The 13967-nt window shown below is 48.3% G+C and overlaps 5 protein-coding genes across 6 annotated transcripts; 2 read left to right on the top strand and 3 right to left on the bottom strand.

Moving 5' to 3' along the window:
* Positions 1-118: 118 nt before the first annotated feature.
* Positions 119-2558, bottom strand: PHATRDRAFT_43118 (predicted protein; the record flags this gene model as incomplete). Its single annotated transcript, XM_002177405.1, has 2 exons — positions 1581-2558; positions 119-1504 (listed from the first exon to the last, which is right to left on the bottom strand). The coding sequence occupies exons 1-2, from the start codon at positions 2466-2468 to the stop codon at positions 119-121; spliced, it is 2274 nt and encodes a 757-aa protein (XP_002177441.1). The 5' UTR covers positions 2469-2558.
* Positions 2559-2912: 354 nt separating this feature from the next.
* Positions 2913-9951, bottom strand: BGS1. 2 transcript variants are annotated; one of them, XM_002177406.1, is made up of 5 exons: positions 9644-9950; positions 9211-9516; positions 8201-9119; positions 3817-8110; positions 2913-3729 (listed from the first exon to the last, which is right to left on the bottom strand). In XM_002177406.1, exons 1-5 carry the CDS (start codon positions 9781-9783, stop codon positions 3023-3025), a joined length of 6366 nt encoding a protein of 2121 aa, XP_002177442.1. In that variant the 5' UTR covers positions 9784-9950; the 3' UTR covers positions 2913-3022. The 2 variants fall into 2 exon arrangements, with proteins under 2 accessions (XP_002177442.1, XP_002177443.1); XM_002177407.1 differs by having other exon boundaries at positions 2913-8110; positions 9644-9951.
* A 507-nt stretch (positions 9952-10458) lies between these two features.
* On the top strand, positions 10459-11618 carry GPH (phosphoglycolate phosphatase, PGPase). The gene has a single exon (XM_002176869.1). The coding sequence runs from the start codon at positions 10593-10595 to the stop codon at positions 11466-11468; it is 876 nt and encodes a 291-aa protein (XP_002176905.1). The 5' UTR covers positions 10459-10592; the 3' UTR covers positions 11469-11618.
* A 308-nt stretch (positions 11619-11926) lies between these two features.
* Positions 11927-12846, top strand: PHATRDRAFT_43121 (predicted protein; the record flags this gene model as incomplete). The annotated part of the gene is made up of 1 exon (XM_002176870.1): positions 11927-12846. The coding sequence occupies exon 1, from the start codon at positions 11929-11931 to the stop codon at positions 12844-12846; it is 918 nt and encodes a 305-aa protein (XP_002176906.1). The 5' UTR covers positions 11927-11928.
* A 300-nt stretch (positions 12847-13146) lies between these two features.
* PHATRDRAFT_32272 (predicted protein) lies at positions 13147-13702 on the bottom strand (the record flags this gene model as incomplete). The annotated part of the gene is made up of 3 exons (XM_002177408.1): positions 13147-13349; positions 13452-13510; positions 13596-13702. 3 exons carry the CDS (start codon positions 13700-13702, stop codon positions 13147-13149), a joined length of 369 nt encoding a protein of 122 aa, XP_002177444.1.
* Positions 13703-13967: the final 265 nt, after the last annotated feature.

Consider the following 13967-nt stretch of genomic DNA (forward strand, 5'->3'; position numbering starts at 1 on the left):
CGCGATAAGAGTGTACTTTACTGGAATGATGTAAAGCGAACCAATTTTGTTTGTTTTAGTACACAGATTTCGCTTAGCTTTTCTCGCACCAGAAACAATAAGCATACAGGATTATGTATTAGCATGCAGACTCCGTTGCTAGCTTATGCGAAAGCCATGTTCGACACTCCTGTTGTACTTGTTGCGCCTCCGGAAAACCTGCAGTACCTAGTCCAAGATAGGCGTGAGGGAGATTCGCGACAGCGCGGAGTTCCGATTCGACCCCAAGATAGCATAACTTTTTGTTGAAAGCGACAGAATCATCCAGGAGAGGATCATTGGAGCCCGCGAACAGCAAAGTCGGAGGAAAGCGGCGTAAGCAGTCGTCAGCAGCGTATATGGGAGATACCAGAGGATTTTTCTTGCTGATTCCCGACTCCGAAGGCAAATATGCGTCAGAAATTGCGGAGATCAAACCGCTCGGGAGGACGGGATCGTCGGTACCAGCGACCCGAGAGAGAGTTAAGTCGAGAGAGAGGTTCAGCACCGCGCACGAGAGCATAAGCGCGTCTGGGAGGCGCAAGGAAGGTGGTGTTTCCTTCTCGATATAATCCATGGACGTATCTGAGACGTTTCGTTTGCCCCCCGTAGCGGTCATACTCACATTCGTATGTATTTCATCTCTTTCCATGCAGATCTTCACGCAGAGAGCGGCAGCCAAGTTGCCTCCGGCGGATTCGCCTGTCACCACGATGCGATTTACTTCAAAACCAAGACTCTTGACGGAGTCGCCCCATAATAACGATCGATAAACGTCTTCTACTTGGTGCAACGCGTCCGGAAAGGCATGTTCAGGCAGTAAACAATATTCGGGACAAATAACGACAGCTCCAGTAGCCGCACTCCAATCCAATAAAAAAGGCAAATCGGAAGCAATAATGTGTGCGAAGAAACCACCGCCAGTTAGATGAAATATGACGTCGCGCTGGCGATGGCGATCGGACGAAGCAGCAAAGGGCTTGGGACTTTGTATTGAGTCCGGATTGTGTTCCGTGCCCTCGTCGATTGTAGACAGCGCATTAGACTGCATTTTACGCCGACCCAAAAGGCGTTGCGCCCTCCGAATCGCAGCCGCCAGTTCTGGGGCAGGTTCCTTGGACAGGATGAAACAGGACACGCCACAAATCTCGATACGATCCGCAACAGAAGCACCCTTAATCAAACGGGAGGCCTGTAGCGACAAGCTTTTAATCGCTGGTAGCGAGACCATTCCCCATGCATTCTGGATCAAAGATCGTGCCGAATCAGACGAAGATGTCACTTCGTGTGCCTTGCGGTTTGCTCCAATCAGGGAGTAAAATGAGGCTGCAGCAGCAGAGGCGATTGTGAGTTGCCACTTGCCTCGATCGGAGCCGGCACTTTTGCCAGTGTAAGTTATCGCCGTCCCAACCGAAGCATAAAATACATCCATGGCGCGTTTCAGCATCATGAAACGAAGTTCACCCTGTGAGTGCCAGAAGGAAGCCTAACGTGTGTAAACAGTGTGTAAGAAACCAGGGCAGCACTCATGTAACCTGGTATATACCGTTCTCCTGACTTACCCATGGGGTATCTCGAAATGCATAGCGTACCAGCTTCTGGGTTTTGCACGTGTCAAAGGCTGGCAAAGTAGGAGACGACGATGGTGCATTGGACGACTTATCGTCCTTGGAAACATTAAATTGCAACATTGCCCATTGTTGATTCCATTCCTGTAGACTTTCCGAGCTATTTGCTATCCTTGACGCGATCCACAATTTCCCCCATCGTTTTCGAATTGCATTTGCCGAAGACATTAGCAAAACAAGTCCGCCCACGGCTTGGACTATTGTGACGCCCTCGCGTGCAGCAGCCCCCCTGATAGCCAAGAGTGTTCTCGGGAATGCGGTCGCTGCTGTCCTCGCCCCAGCAAATCCTACTGTCGCGATTATCCACCACGAAAAGTAACCAGGAGTGTTCGTTAATGCAATGTCCTTTCGCCGACCAAAGTTCGTCGAATTCCTTGCATCGTCAGTACGGACCAAACACAACTGTAGAATCACTACCAGCCGGAATAGAAGCGAATCTATTGAATTTCGGCTCTGGTAGTATGATCTGTACTGATCTTGTTGATGGTAGACATAAGCTTGTTCTGGATGTTCTTGATCCAAAGCTTGCTTTTCTTGCAGAATACGCTTGAGGAGTTCTACCAACGACTGCAAATTGGAAGGATATACCCTCGAGCAAAGCAGTGAATGCACCGTTTTTGACGACGATACCTCGCGTCGTTCTCGTTCCAGAAGAAACTGAAAGTGTTCAAATAGAAGATGCTCTGTTGTCAGTAGGCAACCCCTCAAATCGGTAAGGGCCGGGTGCGTCCTTCGGGACGAATGTTCCGCGTCAATCACTTCTTGAATGGCCTTCAAACACTGATCCAGAAACGCAGCCGCGTCGAACGAATAGTGTGGCATATTCACAGAGTAGGAGTTAGAATCCTGGACGGCATGAGTTGATGTCAGACACCCGGGGTGACAAGATGATTTTGGCCTTTTCACAGTCAATGAAAGCGATTTTGTTCCAAGTTGGAAAGGACTTCCGTAAAGTGGATGGAAAACGATGAGCTTTGACATCCTGCATCACTCGTCACCGTCTGCTTTCGATTTTCAGACTCGACATGTCTTCAAGACATCGTTGAATTATTTAGAGGTCACTCCCATTCGTTTCGGTAAAAGCATGTGTCGTTCATCGTTGGGAAATGTCTCTCGTTATATATCGCTCGGCATTGAAACTGTTACAGTATTTCATTCGTGCCAAGTTTAGCGACCCTGATCTTGAATTTTGTTTGTGTCTATGGTGCTATAAACAAGCGAAACACCGTAGGGGAGAAGTGATATGTAATGGTGTAGCGTAGAATTAAAGTTCATGGTAAGCGTTTTACTGTTAATATTAGCGACCTCGTTCAATAAAGAAATGCACCAGACACGGGCCATGTATAAAGGTGAACTACAATATCTCTTTGATTGCTTCAGAGCCGAGGTGGCATCGTGTCCGGCTGAGAGAACGAAAATCCTTGCGCTACCGTCGTAGTTTGTCCAGGAGTGCCTCTCTGAGGGATGGTGTCCGGCGTCAAATCAGTTTGGCGGAGATCCTCGGCTTGAACATCGCCGAGCGCCATGTTTCCCCATACATCCAAGCCGGATAAACTAAGCGCCCGACCGTACCCTCGCCCGGCGTCGGAAGCTTGACGGATTTGAGGTTGATCGGGTGCGGATATCAGGTAATTATTGGACATTGCCGATCCAATGGAGGCTGATGATACAAGCTGGCCATCGCCACCCGTGAACCCTGCACTCGCAAGGGCTTGTTCTTGACGCTGCACAACTTTGCGCAGCTCAGATATCTGCTCCACCAAATCCTCTGTTTTTTCGCCGCCTGCTCCTGATTCTTGCGTCTTTCTCGCGTATCGAAGAATGTCTGAAACCACAACATCTGTGGAAAGGGCATTGTGATACAGCAACCATGTCTGGATCATTCCGGGGAGCTGGAGAGCCCCGAGAATGAAAAGAGGGATAAAGATGAGATGAGCACAGACAATATCGTGAAGCCAGTAAAGGTACTTCACAATCCTGAAACCAAATAGGAGACCTGCCAAGCATACAGCGCCGAGCCCATAGTAGGCCGCCATTCCGTAGCGAATGTAGTTGGTATCTTCAATAAAAAGAGTTATAATCCCTGCGAACATACCGGAGAAGATTAGGATGCCGATAGTTCTCCGTACAGGATATGGCATTGTGCGTTCATGAGCAGAAAAAATTCGACCGACGACTATGAGTACCGCCAAAAAGATGAGAATCTTTCCCACCCCTATTGTAGGCGGATTCAAAGTTATATCAGACCGGAAGAGGGCAGAACGGCGGATTCCCTCTCCGATCACAAGATACACAACAGCTTTGATGAGGTACAACAATTTGGAAGTCAGAGGAAGCTGTTTCCAGAAGGAATTCTCTTCATTGTACCACATAGACCAACTCTTCGAAGCCCCTCCAGAAGTACCCCGTATCCATTTCAGCCAGAGGCCATAGTCGCTAGTCACAACATTCCAGTCAAAGGTGAGGGGATTGAACCAAAACGGACTACACAGAAAGGATGCCGCGGCCAGCCACAGCGACCAAGTTCTCCCAGCATACTGTCCAGCATCGGTGTAAGTACCCATGAGAATTAAGCCCGCAGCAAGTTCCACTCCAAGGTAAAGATGGCTTGCTGCAAAAAAGCGAAACTGTTCATCCATCGGAGTGTGCTGCGTCACAAAACCTCGTCCTGTCGGCCGGTATTTTGCCCCGCCAACGAGAATTGTTTGCGCCATGTAAGTTGCCTTCGTCTGTATGTGGAACATGAAATGAAGAGGGCCACCGGTGACAAAGACGAGGAAGATCTCTTGCATGCTGGCGAGCCAACCCCTCTCGACACCGAGAGTTGCAAACAGCGGAATCGTCTGCAAAAGACCCAAACCCCCTAGCAACATTTGGATCGTTCCCATCGGGGTAATAAGTCGCTGGCCAATTTTTTCAAGATCGTAGATAGCCAAAACTGTCATGAGGTATACCACAACGTAGACAGTAAAAATTGTCAGGACGTTGGAAAAGTAGTGGCCAATCCCACCATAATAAAAGGAGAGGAGACGACAGAAATCCAGGCGATTACACATTCGGTAAACATCACGGGAAAGACTCTGCTCTGCTGCTCCTTGACTCAGCTTTGCTTCGAATTTGTAGATTTGGCTCATTCCAACGTCGCGGCCCTTGCCAATTTGCACATACTCTTTGAATCCGACAGATCCACCACGTATAACGTTGTTGTATCCAGCGAAAATGTCCTCCGACAGGTTGATGCCCCGTGATGCTTTGCTCACACCGCCTCGTGTGATGAAGAATAGCTTGTCAAAAATATCGGGGTGACCATAGTGGAGACGGATATGCAGGGGTCGGGTAAGGACGCGTTGACCAAGCGTCACGAAAGAGATCTCCTGCAGAGCCATGTAATTCGCCAAAGAACTAACGCTGCCTGTGAAAATGTGCTCGCGTAGACCTAGAATGGTCGTTGGCAAAGGTCCCTCGCGTTTAGCAAATTCTTGTAGGCAATTTCGCATTTTCAGCGCCTCCTCAAAGTAACCTTCCTGGTTCATATCAATTGTCTGAACATATTCGCCTCTAGTAAATATCATTGCGTGATTCTGATTCTCGGGTTTTCCTTCACCTAGAACTGGATCTCCTGGAAGGCGAACCCTGTAGACCTCTTGAATGTTGCCTCTTCTATCACTTTTTACCAGAACAGAATAGAAAGCGCTTGCACCCGAGCGATTCAGACGAATATTGTCGATGTAGGCCACTCTCATAAGGGGAAAACGGTGCATCAACGCTTCGATATCGTCTGCTTTTGAGTCTTGATTTCTCTTCATTTTTCCGTACATTTGACATGATACAATGTATCCAAACTTTTCTCCCATAAGGTCATTCGTTGTGTCTTCGTCGAGTCTTTCAAGATTAGCCAACAGGCGAAGTGCTTTTTCACAGTACATCATACCATTGACGGTTCGAGAGAGTGTCTGGGCGCGGATACTCGCCCAACGTCTAGTTTCGTTTACGTACTTCTTCGACCACACCTTATCTTCGTCCTTGATACCTAATCTCTCAAGAAAGTTATTCCAGTCTGATCGATAAAGAGTCTGGAGATACAGCAATGTTGACACACCTAAGGCATCTGATCGCTTCTCAAGATCGTCTTTGCTGTACGTCACATCTTCCGAGTAATAAGGTGTAAGGACGTTCCAAGAAAACATGTCATGAATAGAGGGCGCGTTTGGCATATCCATGAAAAGCGAATTCACGAAGAAAGTCAAACGACGGCGGACCTCCTTTGACTTAGGCTCAGCATCATCTGGATGCATACAAACCAATCCGTGCATCTTCTTTAGTACAGCTTTAAATGTCTCGTTCTTCGACGCTACGTCAAGCTGTTCAGAGGCGTATGAATCGTCCCAAAAGAATCCGTTTTCCATACTCCCGAGGAATGTCAGACGATCAAGAACATCACGAGAGTCTTTGTTTGAAGCCGTATTCTTCAGCATGCCCTTCACGGCATGGGTTAAGCTTCGAAACTTGTCACGAACTTGATCTCTCAACGCGTCAATTATCTTTACATCGACAGACTCACGGACTTCGTGTTGATTTTTCATTTCGCGATTTTTGCTCTCGGCATCTAAGCTGCTTAACGATCCAGCACTAACAACACGGCGCACTCTCGATCTTTTCATAGTCGGCTTTGCTTCTGGAGCTCTCTTCGTTAGTGATTTCGGTCGAGTGGTCGGATTCCGCGTCACTATGCCGCGTTCGAGGATGCGGACCACATCAACAAAATGTTTCATGACACCTCTCATTGTTTCGAGCTTTAAACATCCAGACATTGTTTCTGATTCAATCCACTTGTTCATCATCGCAACGACGGCATGTATGTCCTTGCTGTGGACAGGGCCGAGCACTTGAAGAAAGATGAACGAGCCAAGCTCCCATACCTCCGCGACGGCCGTCTGCATTGTAACATGTGAAGCTATGGGTTTAAAAAAGCTCTCGTCGGTATACTCGCCAGTCCGTAGATCTTTGTATTCCTCGGCTGGTCGCTCAAGTTCAGAAAGAACATCATCAATAACCCCTGCGGTTTGAAATACAGGTAGGTATATCGCCTGACTAAACCCATCGAATTGACTAAACTTCAAGTTGTCACTTTCGGTGGTCGAGATTATGTCTTCTTCGCGAAAGTGGTCAATGATTTCATTCCATGCCGCACTAAACATTACCCACTTTTGGATACGAACGTCTAGTAGTCGATTGACATAGCTTTGCAACATGTGTGGGTCTGCGCCAAGAAGCGACGACCCTTCGGAGAGGTTGTTTCCAGACGAGGACAAGAAACTTGCAGAAGAGCCGCGACGACTTCCGGCATCCTGAGACAGCATCTTTTTACAAAAATGCTCCGGTGCGCGTCCAAAATTCATTCGAATGTCGTCTATTGAGCGAATGTCCCCGAGATGATCGGAAAATCCTACTGACGTTCCGGCGAACGCCTGCCATGCCGCGTACCAGATACTCATGTCAATCAAATATACGATGAACTGCGGGAGCCAGCGTAGACTCAACAACAGAATCATTTTTGTGAAGCTCTGGTTTGGGTAGTTCAAATAATCATCCGTCAATTGGAGGGAAGGAAGCACCATGGAGTGAACCTCAAAGACGTAGGAAAAGAAAAGCTTCCAAGCCATCAGCGTCGTCCAAAATGCAATGTAAACGATGGTGTGCCCAAACGATTCGTGAACCTCTTTGCCAACGTATAAACGGCTGAGGGGATAGAGTATGTTTAGAAATGACTGCACATAGTCGTTCTGACTCGTGTAGATACGGGTCGCTAGCGAGGGAATAATCTGCAAGAACATCTCGATGAAGTAAGGAATCATCACAAGCAAAGATAGCCAAACGTACTGCCACCACCAAAACGTTGAGTCGGCCTCGATACCTAAATGAATTCCTTTCTGTGGCGAGAAAGCCCACATCAAATAGAGTGTCTGGTAGACAAGAGTCAGAAAGCGAGCAGCCAACACAAACACCGAGCCACAGACATCGGTACCAGATAGTTGGATACCAGGGTAGCTGCCCCAAACTTCCAAAAGGGCCCAGCAAAGATGCAAAGCGTTGAAGATCCAGAATACGGCACTCGCAACTTGAAGGGAAAATACCCAACCCCAAACGAGTTCGCGAGAAAAAGCCACCACTCCAAGTAAGTAAAAGGTAACGATGTGCCACTCCAAAATCCTGTTTAGAGCTAAAATACCCCGGAGCCAAGAGCGCTTCTCCAGAAAGGTCTTGGGAGCTTTGCTGAGACCTTCCGCAATGGGAGGATAAAGCTCACCGTTCAATGGACCAGCAATGCCTCCGGTGCCCTCAATATCGTCCGCATCCAGGTTCTCCGAAGAATAACGAAACTGGAGACAGTTGCGGGACCAGAAGTACTCGTTAAAGTCATCGTAGTTCCGTTTATCGGGATGATCCGCATCAGACCTCATGTTCTAAAAAATATTCAACAAGGAATTCAGAATAAGAAACAAAAAGTAGAATAATATATTCGGTTTGCAACAAATTGCAGCCACGCCACATACCTTGGCCACGATGTCATAAATTGGTGTAATCACAAAGTCCAGAAAGTGTCCGGCGTACAAACTTCGCGTTTGCGTATATCCTTCGCTTCGAATGTACTCCTCCATGGTCTTGTGGTACAAGAACCAGACACACTCGGCCATGTGACGGAGATTGCACGCCTCGCCCCAAACGCAAAAGTAAAGAACCAAATCGACTACGCGACTGGCCACCGCTGGTGGCGCATTCATGGACGTATTCATTTTGGAAAAGTTTGGCGAAACACCCATGGCTCGGCACCACTTGACGTAATTCGAAAAGACTTTGGCGTGCAAAGCGTGAATGGGACTCGGGGGCTGGACCGAAGGTGGAAGAATGTGTGAGCTCATATACCGCCGATTGTTGCTGAGCAAGATCAACAAGTGCTCTGCCTGGTTCCGAACCGAGGAATCCTGAAAGCCAAAAAAGTTGCCCAGATCTTCACACGCCGAGTACACCAGATTGGCGTACTCTGCCAAACGCGGAGGTAATTTACCCGGATCAAACATGTTGTAGGTATCCTGGTTTCCCGGCGGATCACGGTGAGGGGAAATCAGTGAGTTTTCTCGTCCCAATTTGCTGTTGCTGTCCCCAATCGTAGTCGGTACGGCGGTGTAGTTATGCGATCGGAAGAGGCGCCATGGATTCAAGTCAGCAACGTGGCCGTCTCGATAAACAATCGAGGCCGCTACCAAAAGCGAAGAAGCTACCCACACGAGACCGTACAAGAGCTCCTTCGCAACGGATACATCGGGTGCGGTACCGTCGTCCGCGTGGGGATAGTAAGGGTAACCCCTCACAATGTCCATGAGGTAGGGCAACATGGGTTTGAGCACCAAACACGCGGCAACCGCACCAGCCTCCATAATGGTGGCCAACAACAAGAAAAAGGTCGAGTTGGTTCTGACGATATTGCAAAAACGCAAGCAATGTGAGAGATGGAGCGGACTTGCTTCCGTTGAACTCTACACGAGCCCGAAAGTGAGGGACGTACCGGGACGACAAAACAGCGGAGACAATCGCACAAACTACGCCCACCACGGGGAAAAAGTACGAGTTGGCCAGATGAAGGAAGCAACCTACGAGCAGGACGATGGCACTGCCGAAGCAGAATCCTGGAAAGATTACGGGCAGAAGCACACCAAGAGACAAACCGACAAGCGACGCGTTGATCGATAGAATGTATAGGAAGACCATGGCTGTGTCGGATCCGACTGGAACAAAGAGTGGTTCCAAGTACGTATATGTCAAAAATCCTGCAAAGACCGCCGAAAGAGTGCCCGAGAACAGTCGTTGTGTCCTGTGGTAGAATATTGAAATGGTGTCAGCTAAGAGGCAATAGGAGAAGCAGCAATTCGAGGATTCCGTTTCATTAACGTGCAACGAGCAGAAGCATCTGAAGGGATTCTCTGTCGGGACAAACTTACGAAGAGGCGCGACTCGCCAAGTAAGCAACACTCAAGGCGGCTAAAAACCGGATCGCCGGGTATCCCATTCTAGCAATCATTTCCATTGTCTCGTTGCCCCCGCCTCCAATGGCGTCGTCATCGGCTTGAGCTCCCCCCATGGCGCTACCTGGACGGCCAGAGGGTTCTTCCGATGTCAGCAGTCCAATCGGGAACGCTTGGCAGTATCTACCTGGACGGCACACCTAAGGTCGATGTACAAATAGAATTGTGGCTGGTGTTTTCGTGCTACGTTTGCCACCTTGTGAGGTGTAGACCAGATGAATAGCGTATCTGTTAGAGAGAGGCGTCGGGGAAAATGGTTTATAGAGTACGTGGGTAAAACGGGTGACGAACCCGGGCGGGGTCCGAACCGCTTCGTCGTCTGTTTCTACGGTTGTCCCGAACAATCGTGTTGACAGATGCGTATCGTCGATCTCGACCGTCGACCGATATCCACCGAGAGCGATCGACACTACCACGACATGCGACGATCACGGGTTGAATACAGTTGGGAAACACATGCGTCACAAAATGGGTCGCCCTTTGGAAGATACAGACAACTCCGGGTATGCCGCACATTCGTACCATCGAATAGATACGCATGTAGGTAGGTCTATTCAAAACCTACAGGTAGGGTTAATGTTTCCTTGGCCCGGTGGCGGATCATTTTTTGTCAAAAAGGCACGAGTTAGACGGGTGGGTGACTTTGTTGCGTGGCGTCGGTGCGTTTGTTCGGCTTACGGCGAAAATCTCACCATGACGATACGACTCTTCCAATAGATTCTTCGGAAACAGAGTTTCCCTGCAGAAAGAGGATCCCGATCGAAAGTGAGCCGAAATTTTTTTGAGAGTACCTGCGATCTCTATAAACTAGCAGAATTGAAAGTTGTTGTTGGTGTCGCAATCGAGACCACTGTTTAGCAAGGTAATGCTCCCTTCCTTCATGATCCCACGTTCATTCCTTCTTTACTGTCTGTGGGCCCAACAGACCATTTCATCTTTCCCGCTTCACTCTACAACCCCACAAACTATCTCCAGCTTTCGGTCGTTCAGGCTACCTGCATCCAGTGTCCCTGCTGCGAACGACGACGCCAACAACAGCATGTACCAAAATATCAAAGGCATCATTTTCGACGTTGACGGCACGTTAGCCGACTCCTGGAAGCTAGGATACGACGCAACGGTCGTTATACTCGACAAACACAATCTCCACCCTATCACGGAACAAATTTATCACGAGCACACGGTATACTGCACTCCGGAGCGACTCGCCCGACACGCCGGTCTCGTACCAGGCGACGAAACGTACGCCGAAGTTGGTGCCAAGCTCGGGAAGGAGTTTGACGATTTGTACGTTGGTCTCGTGTCGTCCCAAACGGCAGGCTTTTACCCTGGCGTGGCGGAGTGTTTACAGGCCATTCCATCCGATATTGCCTTCGGGGCTCTGACGAATGCGGCGGTGAACTACGCGCACGCTGTTTTGCAAGTCAACGATCAAAATAAAAATCTCGTGAACCGTTTTGTCTCCATTCACGGGGCCGACTCAGTGCCGGAGCCCAAACCGTCTCCCGCTGGTTTGCTTCAAGTATGCCGAGATCTGAATCTGCGACCCGCAGACTGTGTTTACATTGGTGATAGCCCGAGTGACGGCAAAGCCGCAGAAGCGGCTGGTATGGGAGCGATAGCCGTCTTGTGGGGCAGCCACAAAGAAGACACCTTAAAGCAAGCGCCCTTTACACATTACTGTCGGACGGTCCAAGAATTGCAAGCCCTTCTGCCCAAAACCTCCGCGGCCGTGAGCTAGTGGTGCATTCGTGGAAACACAGTCAATGTGCCATCGTGATCTGCATTTGTGCACGACCAGTGTAGAATACCTAGAGAATCTCCACACATTTTTCTGTTGATTCTCTACCCTAAACCAACTTAATAATGAATAAAATTTTTTTGAAGGAGGAACGATTGCTCCTGTTCTGCAATTTAGAACAATGTACTAGAGTGCTAAAATACCTGTCTTTGGGAGGTTTCCAATAGTTTCGCTGTATATTACATTTATTGGGTACAGCAATCCGGACGTATTATCCGCAAGCAATTTCGATCGTGCGTTTCTATATGAAGTCCGACACAAGGATGCTGTGCTGACGCCAGGCGGCGAAATCAAACGAGGCGAAACAAACACTCTCTGGAGCTCAGGTTCAGCTTTATATTCCTGTGAGGCATGCCAAAAGAAAGTCAATTGTCACACGTCAATCACCCTTTTTGGACCAATGAGATACGTGCCGTTATTGTCCATCGCCTCTGTACTGGCGGTACAACTATGCTTTTCTTCCAAAGTAAAAAACTGCGCCAACGCAATTTCCTCGCCGTGCGATGACAACTCGTTCCTTCAAAGAAGGAGCACTGACAAGAAGGCTGAGTGCAAAAGGCCGACTCTGTGGTCCTCCATGCTGACAGTAAGCCCTTCCAACATCATATCAACATTAATTGAACGGGGTGGCCTGTTTATTCCAAAGTCTATCGAGCAAGAAATCAAGATCCTTAGATCAGTCATTCACTGCGAAACCTCTGAAATGAATCTTTTGGATCGTCATTTAATTTTGTACAACGTAACCGTGGGTTTACCGGATGAGCTGACAGCCTTACGTATTGGGAGAGTGTATATCTACTGGGACAGCTTCCTCAGGCCTTGTTTGGACATAGAGGTCGATGATGTGGATATTTTGGTCGAGTTTACAAATCTCATGTTGACGCTCAACAACTGGAACGAGCTACAAGACTTTGGCTTCCCACCAGATGTTTCCAACTATTACGACGCGGAAAGCAAACAAACGTCCTCATTTGTGCGTTTCAACAGTATATATCTGTCGCGCAATATGACAGTTCGAGTCCAAAGTCGCCCATTGAATCGAGATATGGGTACTTTTGCGATGGATATGGACGTTACGGACGACCTGAACGCCATGATTGGGAACCTATCGGATTTCAATTTAGAACAAACGGGTCGGAAGGGCTGCTCTTCAACAGAACTTGCGAATCTCTTGCAATCTTTTTTCAACAAAAAAGTACGACACTTCATTTCCAACACATTGAACGACATCGCGACCAACCCCACGCTTGCCATGCAAACCGCAGATCGCTTCTTCAATCAAGCGAGCGAAAAAATTTGGGTTACGCAACGCACGTAGGACAAAAGACGGGGGAAAACATTGAAGGAATAATCGTAACCAGACTAGATAAACTGGGACTGGATTCTCCTTCCGACAAGGTTGCGTTTTGGAAGAAGCAATCTCTCGACATTCTGAACCGGAGAAAAGCAATTAACATCAGAAATATCGACAGACGCGACAATAATTCACCAGAGGAAGATACAGATCTTTCCAAAGGATCCAGCAGAGTCAACGGAGCCAACAAACCATCCCCCGATCTGTAGACAGATTGAATGAAAGCATGGAGAGCTCGAGGAATCTACTACCTACAAAACTCATCTACTTCTTATTTGATTTTGTCAAACCAGCATTCAAAAGATCGTCCAGACCAGGATCTTTTTTAACCACCTTCTTCGGCTTTATAATTGCCGCCACCGGCTCCTCCTTGAGCTTTTTTTCTCCCTTGGGGTCACTAGGGTCGAAATCCTTCAGCTGAACCGGAAAACAAGCAGATGGAGATGTCCCAACAGGGTGCTTAGCAACTACGTGTTGATAAAGAAGAGGAGCACCTGCAAGAAGAACAGAGGGGAGGAGAAGTGAGATATTCTCCAAGGCGACGTGAAATTCAAAGTCTAGAGACTTACGGGCATTGACCATGAAAGTCTGCTTACAGAGCTCGCATATGAATGCCGCTGCGTCCTGCCTACAAATTGGATAATTATTAGCGGCTAAGCTGAATCCATTGATCACAGGAAATCCTTCGTTAGAAGATTCATCATTCGACGTACTTGGTTTTGATGGCAGCAGCTTTGCGTTCCTCATCGGTTTTGCCTTTATCTTTCTGGTTGCGTAGCTGGGCCTGCTGCTTTTTCTGCACATTCGATCCCTTTCCCATGCTTCTAAGTTTTCGCCTCGCGTCAAAAGATGGCTTTGCAAATGGCCCTGTTGACTCGACGGCTATGTAGCCCTCCTATACAGTGAAGAGCGGTTTGTTGTCTTGCTTTGTGAGTTGTCCATTGTCGGCTGTCGGCAATGTTTTCTGTGTTCAGTGGTAGCTGGCCGTGCTAAAGGTGGGGTCGATGTGCAGACTTTCATGACAGCGACATTGGACTCGGCTCAAAAGAAATTAGAAGAACGGTTTGACAGTTGAGACACATACT

Source organism: Phaeodactylum tricornutum, chromosome 1 (assembly GCF_000150955.2).
Source record: "Phaeodactylum tricornutum CCAP 1055/1 chromosome 1, whole genome shotgun sequence".
In the NCBI taxonomy this organism is placed as follows: Eukaryota; Bacillariophyta; class Bacillariophyceae; order Surirellales; family Neidiaceae; genus Phaeodactylum; species Phaeodactylum tricornutum.